Below are 20,121 nucleotides of genomic sequence, written 5' to 3'. Positions count from 1 at the left end.
TCTCATTCCAAGTAATATATATTTTTCAATTGTAATGAAATCTCAAAGTTAAAAAAAAAAAAAAAAAAAATGAAAGAAATAATCATGCTCTATCCCTAGAGCCTAAGGGGAGATGCAAAATGTTTTATTTTTTATACAAAGAAACAACCTTTCATATGTTAATTGATTAAATAGCAACAAAGAGCAGTGATAAAAAGAAATGATTCCAAACAATATATATTCCAATTAAAATGAACTCTAAAAGTAAAAGTAAAAAAAGAAAAAGAAAAAAATAATTATGTTACATCCCCTATAGTCTAAGGGTGCATACAAAATATTTCATTTTCGATATGAAGAAACAACTTCTCATATGCTAATTGATCAAATAGCAACAGGTTGATAACCAAAAAAAAATATATATATTTCATTCATCTCCTTTAAGATTTTGATTAAATACATTTAATCTTTATGAATTTGAAATTGTATAAAATACTTCCCTTGTTTTAAATGAAAGAAGAGGTGAATGAAAATTAGAAATAAGAATGATAAGAGAAGTATTTGATAAAGTTTCGAAACAATGAGGGATTAGGTGTATTAAACCAAAAATAATAAGGATTAGGTGTATTTAACTAAAACATGAGGGACGTGAATGAAATTAATACTGAAAAGAAATGATTCCAAGCAATATATATTCCGATTCAGATGAACTCTCAAAGTTAGAAAAAAAAAGACAAATAAAAAGGAAAAAAAAAAATTATGTTCCATCCCAATAGCCTAAGGGTACATACAAAACGTTTCATTTTTTATACAAAGAAACAACCTCTCATATGCTAAGGCCATCTTGGTTGCAGTAAACATAGAGGCTGCATATCTCCTACATGCCTTTCCCCTTTGTGCTAACCTGCTTCTCCCTTCTTTCACCACTTGTTCCATTCCTTGCAACAGTGACTCCACATTTGGAGAAAACATGTACCCATACTCATCATCAACCACTATTGTGCCTTTGATGCTTGGAAACCTTGATGCCAGTACAGCCTTCCCACTCATCATCACCTCCATTAGAGTAATATCGAGCCCCTGGGGCCTAAGAGTCGGGTTCACAAAGATGTCGATCGAGTTGTAGAAGGCGCGAAGTTGGGAAGGATTCAGGGACCCCAAGACTAATACCTGGCGCCCCAAGTCCTTGTACCTGTTCTCCCATGGCCCTGAGCCTGCAACAATCAAGTAGGCATCTGGGTGTCTTTTTATGAATCTGGAGAATGCCTCATGGAGTATGGCATGCCCTTTGTCCTTCACTAGCCTCCCTGAAACTCCTAGTATTAAACTAGCGTTTTGTGGGATCCCAATTCTGGACCGGAACTGGTGACCTAGCTGCAAGTCCTGCCGGAAGTCTTCCTCATCGACTCCATTCAGAATCACATGGACTCTTTGGGTGGGGATTTGGTATACATCCCTTAGAATTTCCCCAGAGCTATCGCTTGTGGCCACATGGTGGGCATAGTTATGGAAGAACCTTATTTCATTCAGAACTTTTGGGATCACCCCTTGGACACTCCTGTTGAAGCCTGGAGAGATGGGCTCACCGGGGGGACGCAGGGCCAAGTCTTGGTAGATATATGAGCTTAAGCTCTCAAGGGCAATACCGTGCCATGAGACCGCAAGGTTGGGGAGAGTTTTCGCCAGCGAGTGAGGCAGCGCGACGCTTTCTGAGTGGACTACGTCGAAGGGGTCCTGGCTGTTCTCCTCCAGAAACTGCTCCCACGCCCTGTTGTAGGCCCACCGCCCTGGTTCCCCTTCATGGAAGTGAATTCTCGGGGATGAGAACGTTGGGCTGCCGTTAGATTGCATATTCATTTCTTGCAAAGCAGCTGCTCCTCTCTGGTCTCCAGGCGGGGAGGTGAAGATGTGGACGCGGTGGCCGCGGCGGGATAGGGCTGTGTGCAACGTTTGGGCGTGGCGCTCCATGCCACCTGGGGTTGTGCCAATAGGCCATTTCCTTGAGAAGACCGCGATCTTGAGGACGACGGGTGGGGCACGGCTCCCGCCCAGCTCCAGGCGGTTCCAGGCGAACTCAGCTCCACGGAGGTCACCGGTCCACGGTCTGACATGGGAGGAGAAGGGGTTGGAGATGGAGGAAGGGACATAGAGGACAAGACGAGCTGAAATGGTGAAGAGAACAATGAAGAAAAGGATTCTTGTGAGGCTTGTTTGTGGTGGGAGAAAGCCCTTTTTGGGCTTGGTGTTGGAAGCCATATTGGGAGTGAGTTTCGAAGTATGGAGAAGGGTGTTTGGCTTGTGCTTGATGCTTTTGAAAACCAAAAATTTATAGGTGTTCATTTGATGGTTTTGGGTACGTGGGTTTGAATCCCAATAATCTTTGCATAAGATTTATATTCAACTTGCTTTTAAGATGTTGCTACTTGATCAAGCTTCACCCTTATAATTGATTTGTTTTCTTCATGTATTCCTTCATTATCATCATTATAAATTAGAACTTTCTTATAACATGTCAGAACCAAAAATCACAACTAAGAACAACTAATAAAAAATGTCTTATTTATTTGTATTTTAATAATAATTTCATTTATTTTATAGTTAATTCTCATTTATTTACAACCTCCTTTCAAAGTAAAGTATTATGTTATGTTTGGTTCCGAAAAATATTAAAAAAATAAAAATAAATAAATATTAAGAAATATAATTTTTTTTTCATGTTTGATTTCACTATGAAAAATATATAAAAGTATTAAATATAATTAAAATTAATTTAAAATTTATATATTTTAAAATTATTTAACTTTATTATAATAAAAAAAATAAGTAAAATAAGTTTGAAGAAACGTATAAAAATAATTTATTAAATTTAAATAAATATTTTTTATTTTATTTTAATTTTAATTTTTTTTTTTTAATTTTTTTTTTTCATGTTTTCTCTCAAATTTTCTCGAAAAACAAACATAATGCCTTAATCGTAGACATTAATGGATACATTTTCTCTGAAGAACTGTTAATATGGGTGAGCCTTCTCTCCCTCCTAGGGATTACGATGAAGTAATAAGTCAACTACCCACCTTAGGATTATTTGAGGTGAACCCATTTGACTCTTGGTTTTGACCTAAATTTTCTTTATGTACATTCCCTTGAGGTAAGTTTTGAGTGTGATGCATGTGTTCATACAAATGTAAAATGCCAACACACACGATATAAACTTGGCCCTTAATATATACATGTGGGAGGTGGTGGACTCCATAAGCCACTTGCATGTGCTTTTGCTTGGCCTAGAAGCACAAATTTTATTTATTTATTTTCTTTTAGGAATAGGCTACTTAGCTCTCTTTTTAAGGTCCACTTAGCTGTATATGTATGTGACTTTTTAAGTGTAACATTTATGCCTATTGATTCACGTGGTTGTGGTTTGTCAAATCACATGAAAGAGGATTATATTTGAAGGAATTGATTAGTTATTATTTTATGGGATTTTTATATTTTTATTATTTAGTTATTGATTTATTTTATTATTATTTAATTTTGGTTTTATTTTTATTTTTGAAAGTTTATATTAAAAATAAATTAGTCGATTTATAATAGTAAAGCATTAATGTTCAACATTCATCCAACAAAATATGAAAATGAAAGAAAATTCCAAAATTATGGAAATGGGATAAAATTGAGGAGAGAGCACAAGTTTTTTTAATTACTTTAGCTTTAAAATATTATACTTTATGTGGCCTTTTTTAACACCAAGCTCAAGATTCAAGTAAGACTACACATTGGGTTGGGCTGTTCATGGCCTATCAACCTAGGCCCAAGTTTTGACCCACATTACCCAAATTAACCTGGTTTAATAATATTAATTTGAAGTAAAGTTGGGTTATATTTTCTTCCCTCATTTTTCATGAAACTAAAAGCTATATTTGGTTCTAGGAAAATACTAAGGAAAAAAATGCTAAGAAAAATGTTTAGTTTTATCATGGAATATACAAAAGAAAATCAAATATAATTAGAATTTGTCAAAAATTTATCGTTTTTAAAATTGTTTAATCTCTACATAATAGAAGGAAATAAGTAAATTTTGAATAAATATTTAAAAATAATTTATTAAGTTAAAATCTATTTTTTATTTTCCTTCACCTTTTCTTTCATTTTATTTTTTATTTTTTTTTTCTCTCAAATTTTTCAGGAACCAAACATAGTACAAATGGTTAATATTAGAAGTTAATTTGTGGGAATATATATATATATATATATATATATATATATATATATATATATATATATAACTTTAGATAATTTATTTATTTACTCATTCTTGAAGAGATTTACAAGTTTATTGACGTGAAAAACTTCACGTACAATGAGAGTTACACCAGAATTTATAATGAACCAAAACTCAACCAAAAAATAAATAAAATTGATTCAGTCTTATCCTAGATCACAAGAATCCTTAGCAATTCAAACTATTAAATTCTTATCAGTTTGGAATCCTATGATCACTAGAATCCTTAGCAATTCAAACAGCTAAATCCTTATCAGTTAAGTTCAAACTGAATCCTTATCCTTATCATCCCCCTTCAAACACAACGAGGAGATTGCAACGGCATCACCAAAAATCGATGTTGACACAACCCTATTGGCATGAGTTGTCAGTGATTGGAAAAATTGTAGGCCAGATTTGTTAGAATCCCTTCTTTTAAGGGTTAACTATTATAGTAGGCGTAATTTGTATATAGCCTAATTTAGCTTCTATTTTTTTTCTCTTTGTATTGATATATAACCATACTCGTCTCTGTACAGAAATATATGAAAAAATATATGAGCAATTTTTGACATGGTATCAGAGCATAATCATAGGACTTGCTTTACAACCAAACCCAACCCTAAACACTGATTTGCAGCCATGGTGAACCCAAATGATGTGGTACAAACTGGTGGCAACTCCACAAATTCTATCATAGAAGATTTGATGGCAAGAATGACTGAAGTCTTGACCAAAAATAAAACTCAAACCCACCTATCGACCTATGATGCTTCCGCTGCACAAATCGGCATTAAGTTGGATGACACCAACTATGCCCTCTGGTCCGAAGTTGTTGAGATGTATATCTCGGGCAAAGACAAATTGGGATATATCAATGGTGATTTCCTACAACTTGAACCTATAGATCCGACTTTCCAACGATGGCGAACTGAGAATGCAATTGTCAAAGGGTGGCTGATCAATTCTATGGACCCGACCTTGATCAGTAATTTCATTTGCTTCCCAACTGCAAAACTGTATGGGATTTTGTTGCTACTACTTACTTTGATGGAACTGATACTTCACAAGTATATGATCTAAAAAGACGGGTGACTAGAATGAGATAAGTCGGAGGATCCATTGAAAAATATTATAATGATCTTTAAGGATTGTGGAGAGAAATTGATTTTCGGTGTCCTAACCCGATGAACTATGCTACTGATATACAAAAATATAATACAATCCTACAAGAAGACAAAGTCTATATCTTTCTTGATGGATTGGACGATCGGCTAGACAAGATTCGAAGTGATGTGCTACAGATACGTCCTTTTCCTACCATAGAATAGGCCTATGCTCATGTTCGACGGGAGGAGATCCGGTAGGCCATGATGCTTTGGCAGGTTACCATTGCTTCTACCGAACTTCGACCAGAGGTCGATCGGGAAGGAAACTACCTTGACCGAGAAGAGAAGGTTACTGGAAGAGAGACAATGTTTTTTGCACTTCTTGATTGGACCTCATCAGGAAAGGGTAACTGGTCAACCGGTACCCTGGTTGGTTGGTCAGTGCCTCGACTAGTTCACCTTTTTTTGCCAGAAAACCTATCTTTTTTTTTTTGGTCTTTTATCTTCTAACACTTAGACAAGGTTTTTAGGTAAATCAATATGTCAATTTTGAAACGTTTTACCTAAAGTTCATTTGACAAAACTCAGGTTTTGATGAAATTGTAACTTTAAATAATAAACCGAGTTTTTCAAAGATGCATGAAATGATATGTAAAACCTAAGTGCACTCATGCATTTATCTAACATTTGTTTCCTATGATTAAAGGTCTTCCAAACATCTTTATCTTGCATCCATTAGTTCCTTTAATGAATTTCCAAATTAATACTTGAAATTCTTTATAATTCAAACCAATTAGTAACTTAACCATGGTTTGTTATCATCAAAACCTAATTAGGAGAACCCTTGGGCTAACACTATATATGTATTAGGAAGATGATTGACAATGCTAAAGAAGTGGATGGTTTATTTATCTTTGATGAGAAACCTAAGGAGATAGAAATGTTATCTTAAGCTTTTCAATATGAGAACTCTATAAAATGTGTGGAAGAAATAAAATTATGGAATCTTAAATTAGGACATCCTAGTTTTCATTATCTAAAAAAGTTATTTCCTTCTTAATTTAGCAATAAAAAAGTTCATGAATTTCAATGTGAAACATGTAAATTTTTCAAAGATTATCATATTTATTTTCTAGTTAAAGTTTATACTAAATCAAAATTTTCTTCCTTAATCACAAGACTAGGTTTTGAACAAAGTTTCCCAATTAAGGTCTCTTTTGCAAATGTGTCACCATTGCTATTTCAAGGATTAAAAAGTTATGAAAATATTGATGGTTGGATTTTATGAAAATATTAATAAATATAAGAAACATTGGATGAAAATTCAAACTAAGAAAATTGGTGAAATGAAAATTAGTCAAAACTTAGAAATAATGAGAAAAACTCTTAAGAAAATGATAAAAAAAAAAAGTAATATGCATATTGAAATTGTTATATTTGAGAAAATAAAGCGATCACACCACTAGGTAAGATAAGAAAAATAAAATTCAACGCTTGAAGACTTAAGCAATGAGACACATGAATAGTGGTCTTGGGATAAAGCTTAAGACATAACCATGATTGCCTTCTTTCACAAGGCTAAAAAATTTAGAAAAAATAAAATAAAATATTTAAGATAAAATTATGGAAAGGTGAGCTATGGAGAATTTGAAAGGTTGAAAACAAAACTTTGATAAAAAGAAAAAAAAAAGAAAAAAAAAAAGATAAAAGAATAAGAAGAGTTAAAACTTAAGAAAAAGACAAGGCGAAGAAAAAGAGAAAAGAAAGTTTTCAACTTTGCCTTTTGACAAGAGGAAAATGAAGTGGAGGAAAGAAGATTTTAACAATAGTGTGATTAACTTTGATAGTGTAATTCACTTTGGCAAATTTTTTTTCTATATACTCTTTTACACTTTTTCTTTATTAATTTATTTTTTACGGATTTGGGTTTGTTTTTATTATAATTTTACTTTGTTTATGTTGTCATTATTGGTTTTTTTTTATTTTTTTATTTTATTATCTATTTGTGCTATCACTACAAAGTATTTTTTTAACTTATCTATGACCCATCGATTCAATAGGTCTCGCCACTTTCCACCACTTCTTTCACTCTTATCTGAAGTTCATTTGATGACAATAAAAAATTGAGTTTTTCTCACCGCCATATTGTCTTGTATGACCTACTCAACCCCTCACAATTAAAAAAAGAAATCATAAAATATTTATTTCTTCTTCCATTTGGTGTCTCCAATTCTCCATTACACCATGGATCTCATGGACCACTTTCATCTTATTTCGAGTGCAATAGGTACCATTCAACAACAATCTGCTCCCTATTGACCCTATTCATTTACATTTTTTATTTTACCCCTTTTTATTCTACCTCAAACTCTCAAAATTATTTCTCTTTTTCTTTTTCCTTTTTTTAATTGCATTATCATATTCCCCTTGTACTTAAATTCTTTCTTATTTTTTATAACTAAATTTTAGATTTTGTGAATGGAATTAGATGATGGCACCTCATCGGGAGGTTCTTAAAAGACCCTAACATATTTATTTTATACCAAAGTAACATCAAATAGAATATATATATATATATATATATATATATATATATATATATATATATATATATTTCAAGGTGTTTAAAATGTTTGAAAGAAGAGAAGAGCTTGAACATCACATGATTGATAAATCTTTGATTTTATTTTACTAATTTTATCAGAGATTTGTAATAACTTAGTTGAGTGTGTGATTAAATAATATTTTACATATTAATAAGTCGATAATCACATCATAAGTATGCATTTTTGCACTAAATGCACTTTCTAAGGCCCAATTTTGAGCTACCCGAGCAAAGGTGTTTTCAAGCTCTTTAGAGTAATAACCAAGTAAAAATAAGGGACTAAAAATTACAGCTAGGATGGGGTTCTAGTCGAGCATTATGACCCATGCACCCCTATTATGACAGTCTATCTAAGTTCCTCTCCACCAGTATGTCATGGCCAATGTCACCCTGACTGTGCTACCTTTCCACCAATTCCTCGTATTTCTATTGATATATTTAGGTAACACTAGGGTGTAATGGCCCATTAGGTTTAAGGCTACAACATATCTTTATGTTTGGGGATCAACTCATGTCGCCTCTAAAGGAATGGGCACCTCTTTTCCCTGAATATAAAACATCTTAAATTGAAATTGCTAGTAAGGATAGATTAAGATGAGTTTTATTACAACATCTTTGTTTTTTTCATTGGTTTTTACCTTTTAAATAGCATGTATTTTCTTAAGGTTTTGTCTTGAAATTGGGAAGAAGAGAGAACATTAAAAATTTGAACCTCTTGACAAACATGACATTAGGTAGTTAGGTCTCCAACATCCCACATATAAAAGTAAAGATTGCTTTGAGGACAACCATGAGGCATACATTTTTAGGAAGAATGATTTGTCCTATGTAGCTCAGTTGAGAAACCTCTTCCAAGTTTACTTCAAAGTTGTTTCTACTTTAACATGATTTTATGTTCATTTAAATGTTAACTTATTAGGGTTCATTATAACTAGAGAACGTTATTAAAGTGGGCTTTGGGCTGATTTTTCAATGCCTAGGAGCAATGGACCCAAATTCAACATGAACTTAGAGTTCTAACATGTTATATCGGTGTTTAATTAATTTATTTCAAGTGATTAAATACTTTAAAGGCTTAAACCTTATTTATATAATTAAGAATGTGTTTGAAAGTTTTCTTTTCAAATTTTTTTTAAAGTACATTTGAGAGTGATTTTAGAAAACGTTTCTAATATTTTTAACACTTAAACAATAAAATTTTCAAGTATTAAAAAAATTAAAAATGTTTTCTAGAATAACTACCAATGGGACTCTTAATGAAAGTGTTTTTAAAAGAATCATCTAAGAAGCGTTTATTTTAAAAACAATACAAATGATTTTTTAACACTACAAGTCATTTTTTGAATTTTTTAAAAATGTTTCATAAATTTTATTAAAATACCAAATATTTTTTATGTTAGAAACATTTTTTTAAATCATAAGTAAGATTTAAAATTTTGAAATAAAGTTGTAATGTGAAATAAGATTGAAAAGAAATTCAATAATTTTGTAAAACAAGCGAACAATATTTTTCAACAAACCTTATCATCATCGAGAACAACCCTCTTTTAAATGAAAATCAGAATCTATATGAGTATCCCCATGTCAACTAACATTCCATTGCCAATTATATATCACATTAATACTTAATTAAAGAAATAAAATTAATCATTTTCACAAAAAAATCCTCATAACTTTGGTTGGCCTGACATCTAAACTTTTGAATTTAAAATATATTTTTATAAATAAATTGCTAAAATGGAATGAGTATGAGATTTCTATTTTAAACATTGACTGAAGTAGAAATTTTTCTTAAATTTACCTAAAAATTAATATAAATTTACATAATAAATTTTCAAATTATACTTTTAGAAGTAAACCTAATAACAAATAAAGGGGAAAAAAAAAAAAAGCAAAAAACAAATAGTCTATCTTCCTTTTGTCTTATTTTTTTCCATGATATTTCATATCAAGCAAAACTAAAATATCTCAAGTAGTAAGGATTGCATCATGATAGAGAGGAGTTACTGAAAACCATATACTAATGGTATTAAAGCAAAGAGCCTAGGACAATATTGGAGGGTCCAAACTGGACATAAATGGTTGTTGTAGTGGAGCAGAGAGAGAGAGAGAGAGGGAAATATCCATATAGAAAGAGAAGTGTTATTGAGTCATTGCTCACCTCATTCTTGGAACTGCCCCACTTATGTTATGTAGGCAAGACCAAGACATTTAACTGCCTGCTTTCATCTCTTTAGTCCTGGGGTTTTCTTGTGGGCTATACCTATATATATATATATATATATATATTCTCATGATTTATTTATTTTTGGATATTTTGTGAAGTTTGATATTAATAGTTTTATCTTTTTCCTCACAATAATTTTTTGAAAAGAAATTTAATGAGAAGGAGCAAAAAAATTAAAATTAAAAATAAAAATTATCATGGGTTTCTATTCTTTAGTTGTGATTATAAAAAAAAAAATTAAATTTTTTTAAAGTGAGAAAATTGATAAAAGTTAATAAAAGAGTCAAATTTATTATATATTTTTGTTTTTCTTTTTTTCCTTTCCTAGAGATGGGTGGATGGGGGTTGTATTATGTAATTTCTCTCAAGAAAGGTTTGATTGAAGCAAAACATTATGGTATATGCTCAAAATTAAATTTCATATTTACATGATAAATAAATAAATAAAGGCTACAAGCCTACAATTGCTTTCTGTCAAAGCTAACTGCCTACCTTTTTTTTTTAATGTACCATTAACCTAATCAATGTACTTGTAGTGCTGCAAGGACCCTAAGCAAATTTTCATAGATAATGACCCAATAATTATAAAATTATCCACATATTTATTCAAAAGTAAATCTTCAAGATTGCATAGAAGATGTAACATCATTCTCATTTTTTTATTCTAATTTGTTTCACTTGCATAAAGGATGCAGAATTTAAAATTACAAAATTTTTTAAGTTGTATTATATTTAATATTTTTTTGTATTTTATATAATAAAGAAATTAAAGATAAGATTTTAGATTATTTTCTTTTATTTTTCCTTTTTTCCATACTTTCTCTATCCAAACAGATTATTATTTTTGCCAATTAAGAGTATCTTATATAGTTAATTTTGTAGGCACATTTTCAAGTTTATGATCAAAGTAACATTTTTTCAAAACATAATTCTGAATCTAAAATTATGTTACAAATATTTGTCAAATTAATGTGTCTTTATAATATCAAGTTGCATTTTATTATTTTTTCTATTTAAGACCATAATTACCAACACTCATTTTACTTCACATTTTCAATAATTTAAACAAAAAAGGATAACAAAAATGTATTTTTTGATATAACTTTAAATAAATAATATATTGTATCACATGAATGTATAGGTGGGAATGTTGAAAAACATCTCCATAGTTGGTATCACTCTTGCACTTTAAGGTAGACAAAATAATATATTGTATCACATGAATGTATCACTTTGAAATACCCTTACATCATTATCTTATCTTAGGTTTCTCTAGTTATTGAGAACCAATTACAATGGGCCACATCATACAAAATATTTTGAATTATTAATATATTTTTCATTTTTTTAATGCCCAATTGTTCATACTCTTCAAATGGGTTATGGTGGTTGGGATGGAGCCATGATCTAGTGCATTTGATATGGTTTGTTGTTTTTGGAATTGCCCAATTGAAACTCTAAAACATTACAAGGGGTAGAAATTTTTTATCAAGTCCATCAAATTGCATTTCAATGAAATAGGGTCTATTTGAAATTTCTAAAGAATTTTGATAAATAGTTTTTCTTTTTTTCATGTAAGGCATTAAAATTTTGAAAAAAAAGATCTAATGATGATAATGGAAAAATTAATATTGAATATATAAAAGAAAATATTTTTACTTGGCAAAAAAGTTGTAAAACAAGCAATTATATCTATGATAAAATCATTTTTGGAAACCCATTTAGGGGGAGAATTATTTTCAAAATAAGAAAAACATTTTTGGAAAACATATTTTGAGAAAGTAATATTGGTTTCCAATACAAAAAGAGGATAAGGTTGTAGCAATTGTTTTCCATTTGTGTTGCATGGGAGCCTAGACTCCCTCAGTGAAACAATTCAAAATAAATATTGGAAGCTCTTGCATGAAGACATCTACGTAGGTGAAGAAACAATTAAAAAGAATTAGTAGAGTGGTTAGAGCAGTTAAACCGAGCAACTCTCTCTCTCTCTCTCTCTCTCTCTCTCTCTCTCTCTCTCTATCTACCTATCTATCTCTCTCTCTCTCCTTCGTATAAACGGATGCACCTTCAGTATCCAAATTCCTTAGTCTAATATTTTCTTTCTCCTTCATTCTCTCTCCCATGCACCTTCATTATCCAATTCCTTAGACTCTCTCCCCCTTCATCCTAAATCTCTCTCTCGCTCTCATGCATGGACCTTCATTATCCAATTCCCTAGATTCTCTTCTTTCTTACCTGCTTTAGCAATGAAGGAGAGCAAGCCATGGAGGCCATTCACAGCAAACTGCTGTTCAGCAGAAGACCACACAGTTCTGGGAAACTTCAGCCGCTGCAGGCCATCTCGATCGGAATTCTCCAAGAACATAGCTCCATTACCATCTTTTCGCCGCTTGTCGTTCTCCGATCTCAGCCGCTCTTCATCAACCTGAGTTAATGAAGACTTGGCACAATCGTTCGGTCCTGAATTGCATGATTTTCAGCTGAGTGAGCTGCGTGCGATTACGCAGAATTTTTCAAGTAATTTCTTTCTGGGAGAAGGAGGGTTTGGGACAGTGCATAAGGGTTATATTGATGAGAACTTGAGGCAAGGGTTGAAGGCTCAGGCTGTAGCTGTTAAGCTCTTGGACATTGAAGGCCTACAGGGGCATAGAGAATGGCTTGTAAGCATCAATACATATTTTCTTTTAATTTTATATATAAATTATTTTTGTTTTGGTCTTCATGTGAAAGAGTAGGTCTCTTTGTTTGGAATTAGGGAGAAAAAAAAGAATTTAATCATAAATTATTGTCATTATTATTATTGTTATTGTTGTTGTTTTTTCGTAGTTATTATTAATTTAAAAATTTTATTTAATCTTTTTTTTTTTTTTTTTTTTGGGCTTTGGAAAATGGTAAATCTATATGATTTTTGTGATGAAAATTTTGAAATAGTCACTATAATAATAATAATAATAATAATAATAATAATAATATATATATATTTTGGAGTTTGAAGGAAATATCAAGTGTTACTATATAGAATGAAGTTATGGGCCTAACCAGCCTGGTCCTAGCCACAACAAAGATTTTAGGCTCACCTGCATGAACTTGGGCCCAAGGTGACCCCTTATGTCTAGAGGTTTGGCCCAGTCAAGGCATGATATTTAATAATTATATAAAATTTAACTATTCATAAATTTTTGTAAGTTTGATAAAAATTATCACAAAAAGTTCCAGAAATTTATGATATATATGGATAAAATATGTATCTTAGTTCAATGATTGAAATTAATATGAAATATAAATTCATAAATTTTAAAATGTCTTGGGCTTGGGAAAAGGCCCAAGAAGGTTTTTCTTCTCAACCTAAGCCCAGCATAGCCCAATCAACTTTTCACTGCCCTGGATATTATTGAATTTTTAAACGGTCCTCAAAAGTGACATTTCAAAAGTGACAATTCGACACAAATTTAGAGTGCGTTTGACAGTATTTCTATTACTTGAAAGATAACAAATTTCAAGTATTAAAAAGATTAAAAATGTTTCCTAAAATTACTGCAATAGAAGATCATTTGATGAATTTAGGAATAGCTCCTCTTAGGCATACAGTTTTAGGCCTCCAATTTCCATTTTGTTACTGATAAAAAAAAGGTATCTTATACATGTTTTCATTCACTGTGAGACTAGGTCAAGCTTACTAAATATTCATCTTCTTCCCTTGGTTGCAGGCTGAAGTAATATTTCTTGGGCAGCTTAGGCATCCAAATCTGGTAAAATTAATCGGGTATTGTTGTGAAGACGACGAGCGTCTCCTTGTGTACGAGTTCATGCCTAGAGGCAGCCTAGAGAATCACTTGTTCAAGAGTGAGTCTCATGTAGAATACTGCTCTAGCTAGGGCAATATCATCAATAGAGACAATTTAAAATCTTATAAAGATGATGATCATCTGTGTTTGTTTCTATAGGTTTCTTTATTTTGCTCACCATTAGTGTACATTTGTTGGTGCTATGATTTTAGGGTTATCAGTGTCGTTGCCATGGGGCACCAGGCTGAAGATCGCAGTAGGAGCAGCAAAAGGGCTCGCGTTCTTGCATGGTGCTGAGCAGCCTGTTATATATCGCGACTTCAAGACTTCCAATGTGTTGCTAGATTCTGTGTGTGATATCCTGATTTGGACTTCATTTTTTTTTGAGTTGAATTGTAGTTTGGCAAATTCTGTATGCTCACACCATTGAACGTACTTCTGTTTTTGTATATTAGGATTTTACTGCAAAATTGTCGGATTTTGGACTTGCAAAGATGGGGCCTGAAGGATCAAAATCTCACGTTACTACCCGGGTAATGGGCACATTTGGATACGCTGCCCCGGAATATGTCTCAACAGGTAGTACTTTAGGGCTTTTTGGACTTAGCTTCTTGCTTGATGTTTTTAATATTACTAAACTTTTATTAAACATGAAATACTTTTTCTTATAACAACCTTATGTGACTGCTTTTTAGGTCATTTAACAACTAAAAGCGATGTTTATAGCTTTGGAGTCGTGCTACTAGAAATGCTAACAGGAAGAAGATCAATGGATAAATCAAGACCGAAAAACGAGCAAAACCTTGTGGATTGGGCAAAACCCTACTTGACTAGTAGCCGGAGGTTGCGCTACATAATGGACCCAAGACTTGCTGGTCAGTACTCGGTGAAAGGAGCAAAGGAGATTGCCCTCTTGGCATTACAATGCATAAGTTCAAACCCTAAAGACAGGCCGAGAATGCCCAGCGTAGTCGAAACCCTAGAAGGTCTGCAACATTTGAGGGACATGGCTGTCACTTGCGGACAATGGCCAGCAACACCAAAATCTACAAGAAATGGAGCTGCTGTCAAAGGAAGGAGGGAGAATAATAGAGTTGGGACTCAATGTAAATCCACTCCTATTGCTCCCAAACCAGAAAAGCTAAGTAAGGGGACCTAAATGTAAAGAGGTGTATATGCTTGTATGTTAAGGAGATAAGACAAGTTCCTAAGGCATGTCTAGTACTAAACCATGTAAATATTGGAGTGGTATATATATGCAATACATATGGAAATACTTTTGAGTGTGTATGATGATAAAATTTAAGCTTTTTCAACACAAGGTTGATTAATACTTGAGATTTTTTTGGACTACGTATAAAATTTGTGTATGAAGGGGAACAACATAATCCATCAATTAAGCAATTTTGAGAAGTAAATTTTGATGGGAAGAAAGGAAACATGAATGGGCCCTTAATTCAATACTCAATTATTTTCGAGAATTTGGAGTATTATTTTGAGTTGATTGTGTTAAAAAAGTCTTGCGGTTAATGAAAACATCTTTGATTGCAAGCGAAGTTTAAAAATTCTTTTTCTAATCAGTAGGCAACCTTGGCATCATCTCTTGTAATTGCTTATCTCTATTGTGTCTTATTATACATATCAAAATCCAACGATTTTTAGCATTTCCAAGATGGAGGTCGACATCGATGAATACAACAAAGTTGCTACCTAATCAATTGTATAATCAATGGGCTTTATATATAGTTAATCAAATGGTAATCATTAATTCACAAACATATGTTTGCAGCTAATGTTTGGCATCATGATATAATTTGCATCAATTGTGTCTTAAACATGTACATGATTCCCCCATATGATCCACAACTTTGGTTATGAATTTTATGCCTTGATAAAAATCTAGACTTGGCATATAGTATATATGGCCTTTTTAATTTGGTATTTGTCAAAATGTAAATAATAAGTTCGGTCATTAAAGTAGAAAATGTAGACAACTTGTGTGCATATATATAATTTTGGGAAACAAAAATTCCATGTATTTGGGTGATTGTTGAAAATATAAATGTACAAATTGATCAAATAGAAACAAGGGGTAGTGATAAAAGGGAATGATTCCAAGCAATATGTATTCCAATTAAAATGAAATTTATAAAAATAATAATAATAATTGTGTTCCGTCCCTATAGCTTAAGGGTACATACAAAATATTTCATTTTTGATACAAAGAAATAACCTCTCATATGCTAAGGCCATCTTGGTTGCAGAAAACATAGAGACTGCATATCTCCTACATGCCTTTCCCCTTTGTGCTAACCTACTTCTCCCTTCTTTCGCAACTTGTTCCATTGCTTCCAACAGTGACTCCGCATTTGGAGAAAACATGAACCCATACTCATCATCAACCACAACATTGCCTTTGATGCTTGGCAACCTTGATGCCAGTATAGCCTTCCCACTCAACATGGCCTCCACTTGAGTCTGATCGACCCCCTGAGGCCTAAGAGTTGGGTTCGCAAAGATGTCGATCGAGTTGTAGAAGGCGCGAAGTTGGGAAGCATTCATGGACCCCAAGACTAATACCTGGCGCCCCAAGTCCTTGTACCTGTTCTCCCATGGCCCTGAGCCTGCAACAATCAAGTAGGCATCTGGGTGCCGTTTCATGAACCTAGAGAAGGCAGCATGGAGTATGGGATGCCCTTTGTCCTTCACTAGCCTCCCTGCAACTCCTAGTACTAAACTAGCGTTTTGTGGGATCCCGATTCTGGACCGGAACTGGTGACCTAGCTGCCAGTCCTGCTGGTAGTCTTCCTCATCGACTCCATTCAGAATCACATGGACTCTTTTGGTGGGGATTTGGTATACATCCCTTATTATTTCCCCAGAGCTATCGCTTGTGGCTACATGGTGGGCATAGTCGTGGAAGAACCTTATTTCATTCAGAACTTTTGGGATCACCCCTTGGACACTCCTGTTGAAGCCTGGAGAGATGGGCTCACCGTGGGGACGCAGGGCCAAGTCTTGGTAGATGTATGAGCTTAAGCTCTCAAGGGCAATACCGTGCCATGAGACCGCAAGGTTGGGGAGAGTTTTCGCCAGCGAGTGAGGCAGCGCGACGCTTTCTGAGTGGACTACGTCGAAGGGGTCCAGGCTGTTCTCCTCAAGAAACTGTTCCCACGCCTTGTTGTAGACCCACCGCCCTGGTTCCCCTTCATGGAAGTGAATTCTCGGGGACAAGGACGTTGGGCTGCCTTTAGACTGCATATTCATTGCTTGCAAAGCAGCTGCTCCTCTCTGGTCTCCAGGCGGAGAGGTGAAGACGTGGACGCGGTGGCCGCGGCAGGATAGGGCTGTGTGCAGCCTGTTGGCGTGGCGCTCCATGCCACCTGGGGTTGTGCCAATAGGCCATTTCCTTGAGAAGACCGCGATCTTGAGGACGACGGGTGGGGCACGGCTCCCGCCCAGCTCCAGGCGGTTCCAGGCGAACTCAGCTCCACGGAGGTCACCGGTCCACGGTCTGACATGGGAGGAGAAGGGGTTGGAGATGGAGGAAGGGACATAGAGGACAAGACGAGCTGAAATGGTGAAGAGAACAACGAAGAAAAGGATTCTTGTGAGGCTTGTTTGTGGTGGGAGAAAGCCCTTTTTGGGCTTGGCGTTGGGAGCCATATTGGGGGTGAGTTTCTAAGATTTATATTCAACTTGCTTTTAAGATGTTGCTACTTGATCAAGCTTCACCCTTATAATTGATTTTTTTTTTTTTTTTTTTTTTTTATGTATTCCTTCATTTTCATCATTGTAAATTAGAATTTTTTTATAATATGTCGGAACCAAAAATAACAACTAAGAACAACTAATAAAAAATGTCTTATTTATTTGTATTTTAATAATAATTTCATTTATTTTATAGTTAATTCTCATTTATTTACAACCTCCTTTCAAAGTAAAATATTATGTTATGTTTGGTTTTACTATGAAAAAAAATAAAATTAAATATAACTAAAATTAATTTGAAATTTACATATTTTTAAATTATGTAATTCTATTATAATAAAAAGAAATAAGTAAAGAAACGTATAAAAATAATTTATTAAAATTAAATATATATATATATATATGTAGACCCTCTCTCTTCAGCTTGGATTTTTTTTCTTGATGATTTAAAAACAATAGGGCATTACATGGCCCGGGGGAGACCTCTTTAGGCAGGGAGGAACAACACAGGACACATGGCGAGAGGGAATAGCAGCCATGAAAGTGGTTGCAAGCCCATGCTTGCTGAGAGGTGAATAGGAGAGTGGGTGGTGGCTTGCCAAAGAAGACATAAATAGAGTTTTTTTTTTTTTTTTTTTTTTTTAAAAAAAAGAGGGAAGCGAGCAACTACTGGGGGGGGACCTCCTTAGGCAGGGAGGAACAACACAGGACACATGGCGAGAGGGAATAGCAGCCATGAAAGTGGTTGCAAGCCCATGCTTGCTGAGAGGTGAATAGGAGAGTGGGTGGTGGCTTGCCAAAGAAGACATAAACAGAGTTTTTTTTTTTTAAAAAAAAAAAAAGAGGGAAGCGAGAAACTACTGGGGTGGGGGGGGGGGGGGGGGGGGGGAAGGAGAACTAGGGGGGGAAGGAGAACTAGAGAGTTGAGTTGCTTGAGGAATATTTGAGAGAGATTATGAGATGAGTATTTACCCGAGACTGAGCAGTAAGTTGCAGCCCAAAACACCCAGCTGAAGAAGAGACTTTCAGGTTTGGTTACTATGGTTTTCGTGTATGTTTTTCCACTCTTCATACTTTTCGTATCTCATTCTCTTGGATTTTTAATTCTGTTTGTTCGGTTGTTGTGGTTTGTTGATTTTTTGTTTAATATTTGAAGGGCTTGCTGTATTTTTGTGCTCTGTTCTTATGAATATCCTCTGTTTTTAACCCACTGCCAATTGTTTCGTTTGATACGCATGGTAAGAGTGCCTCTACTCATCCTCCAAACCCATCCCCCATACTCGTTTCCTCGTTTCACTTACACACCATCATACCCGTCACCATGCATCATTCACCCCATCCTTAACCTCACACCGTTTATACCCATAATAATTTACTACTCAATCTCCACATCTCCCATACACACCACATCTATATACATTCATTCCATTTCACCACCTTTTCTCTCTCTATGTTTAAGAACAAACCTAGAAAGCTCTCTCTTCTTTCTCGCTCTTCCTTTCTTCTGTTTTCTGTCTACACATGTATTTGGGTTGTTTTATCCGTCAATGAGTTGTGACTCCAGCCACCATTTCAGAGGGAATAGGGTGCATGGTCTTGCTTTTAGCGGTGAAATTCACCTTCTTTCCGTCGTCGCCGATGACGTACCAGGTAAAGAAACGCAATGATGGCAGGCTCATGCGGTGTCCTCTTCGATGCAGATTCCACTTGCCGACGATAGTTCGCTTGATGTTCTGCTTGTCAATACTAAGTGTGGTAACAAGATCGTCGTTTTCTATCCGAGGAACCCTTATGCTCGCCTCACTCTGCTGTACTCTCATGGCAATGCTGTTGACCTTGGCCAGCTTTATGATCTCTTTGTTCAGCTCAAGGTCAATCTTAGAGTTAATCTCATGGGATATGACTATTCTGGCTATGGAGCCTCTATTGGTAAGCCCGGTGAATCCAATACTTATGCTGACATAGAAGCAGTTTACGAATGTCTTGAGACTGAGTATGGAGTTAGCCAGGAAGACTTAATTTTGTATGGGCAGTCAATCAGGAGTGGGCCAACACTGCACTTGGTTGCTTAAATGCCCAGCCTGCTGGAAGCCCAGCTACCCAAGATGTTGGTTGGACCCATATCCAACCTTAGGCCCATATCCCAAATGCCCTACACCTACATGGCCATGGTCGCTACACCACCTAAAATACCACATTTCGTTTTTTTATTTTTTTTTTCTACCTTTTTATATTATTCCTCATACCTTAATATTAAAGTTTAATTTTTCAGATTTCAAATTCTTAAAACTTAATTTTTCGAAATCCTATTCTTGAATTTACTTTTTTTTTTCTTTTTCTTTTTCTTATTTTTAAATATAATAAAATAGTAATAGTAATAATAATAATAATAATAATAATAATAATAATAATAATAATAATAATAATAATAATAATAACAGTAGTAATAA

General features: G+C 34.0%; 3 protein-coding genes and 1 pseudogene across 3 annotated transcripts; 2 read left to right on the top strand and 2 right to left on the bottom strand.

Moving 5' to 3' along the window:
• Positions 1-643: 643 nt before the first annotated feature.
• LOC117905382 lies at positions 644-2,321 on the bottom strand. The gene has a single exon (XM_034818311.1). It carries the CDS (start codon positions 2,314-2,316, stop codon positions 754-756), a length of 1,563 nt encoding a protein of 520 aa, XP_034674202.1. The 5' UTR covers positions 2,317-2,321; the 3' UTR covers positions 644-753.
• Positions 2,322-12,272: 9,951 nt separating this feature from the next.
• On the top strand, positions 12,273-15,250 carry LOC117928853 (annotated as a pseudogene).
• An 806-nt stretch (positions 15,251-16,056) lies between these two features.
• Positions 16,057-17,626, bottom strand: LOC117904455. Its single transcript, XM_034817066.1, has one exon. The coding sequence runs from the start codon at positions 17,624-17,626 to the stop codon at positions 16,148-16,150; it is 1,479 nt and encodes a 492-aa protein (XP_034672957.1). The 3' UTR covers positions 16,057-16,147.
• A 758-nt stretch (positions 17,627-18,384) lies between these two features.
• LOC117906000 (alpha/beta hydrolase domain-containing protein 17C-like) lies at positions 18,385-19,743 on the top strand. The gene is made up of 3 exons (XM_034818930.1): positions 18,385-18,440; positions 19,236-19,314; positions 19,372-19,743. Exons 1-3 carry the CDS (start codon positions 18,385-18,387, stop codon positions 19,741-19,743), a joined length of 507 nt encoding a protein of 168 aa, XP_034674821.1.
• Positions 19,744-20,121: the final 378 nt, after the last annotated feature.

This window comes from Vitis riparia, chromosome 2 (genome assembly GCF_004353265.1).
Source record: "Vitis riparia cultivar Riparia Gloire de Montpellier isolate 1030 chromosome 2, EGFV_Vit.rip_1.0, whole genome shotgun sequence".
In the NCBI taxonomy this organism is placed as follows: domain Eukaryota; kingdom Viridiplantae; phylum Streptophyta; class Magnoliopsida; order Vitales; family Vitaceae; genus Vitis; species Vitis riparia.
Note: the sequence above shows the minus strand (reverse complement) of the source record. Positions and strands in the feature narration are given on the sequence as shown.

Bases quoted from the DNA above. Each gene is read 5' to 3' on its own strand.
- LOC117905382 (XM_034818311.1), bottom strand. From the start codon at position 2,316: ATGAACACCTATAAATTTTTGGTTTTCAAAAGCATCAAGCACAAGCCA.
- LOC117904455 (XM_034817066.1), bottom strand. From the start codon at position 17,626: ATGGCTCCCAACGCCAAGCCCAAAAAGGGCTTTCTCCCACCACAAACA.
- LOC117906000 (XM_034818930.1), top strand. From the start codon at position 18,385: ATGGCGAGAGGGAATAGCAGCCATGAAAGTGGTTGCAAGCCCATGCTT. The intron at 18,441-19,235 runs GTGAATAGGAGA...TTGTGACTCCAG, and splicing joins AAGCCCATGCTTGCTGAGAG to CCACCATTTCAGAGGGAATA. The intron at 19,315-19,371 runs GTACCAGGTAAA...TCTTCGATGCAG, and splicing joins TTTCCGTCGTCGCCGATGAC to ATTCCACTTGCCGACGATAG.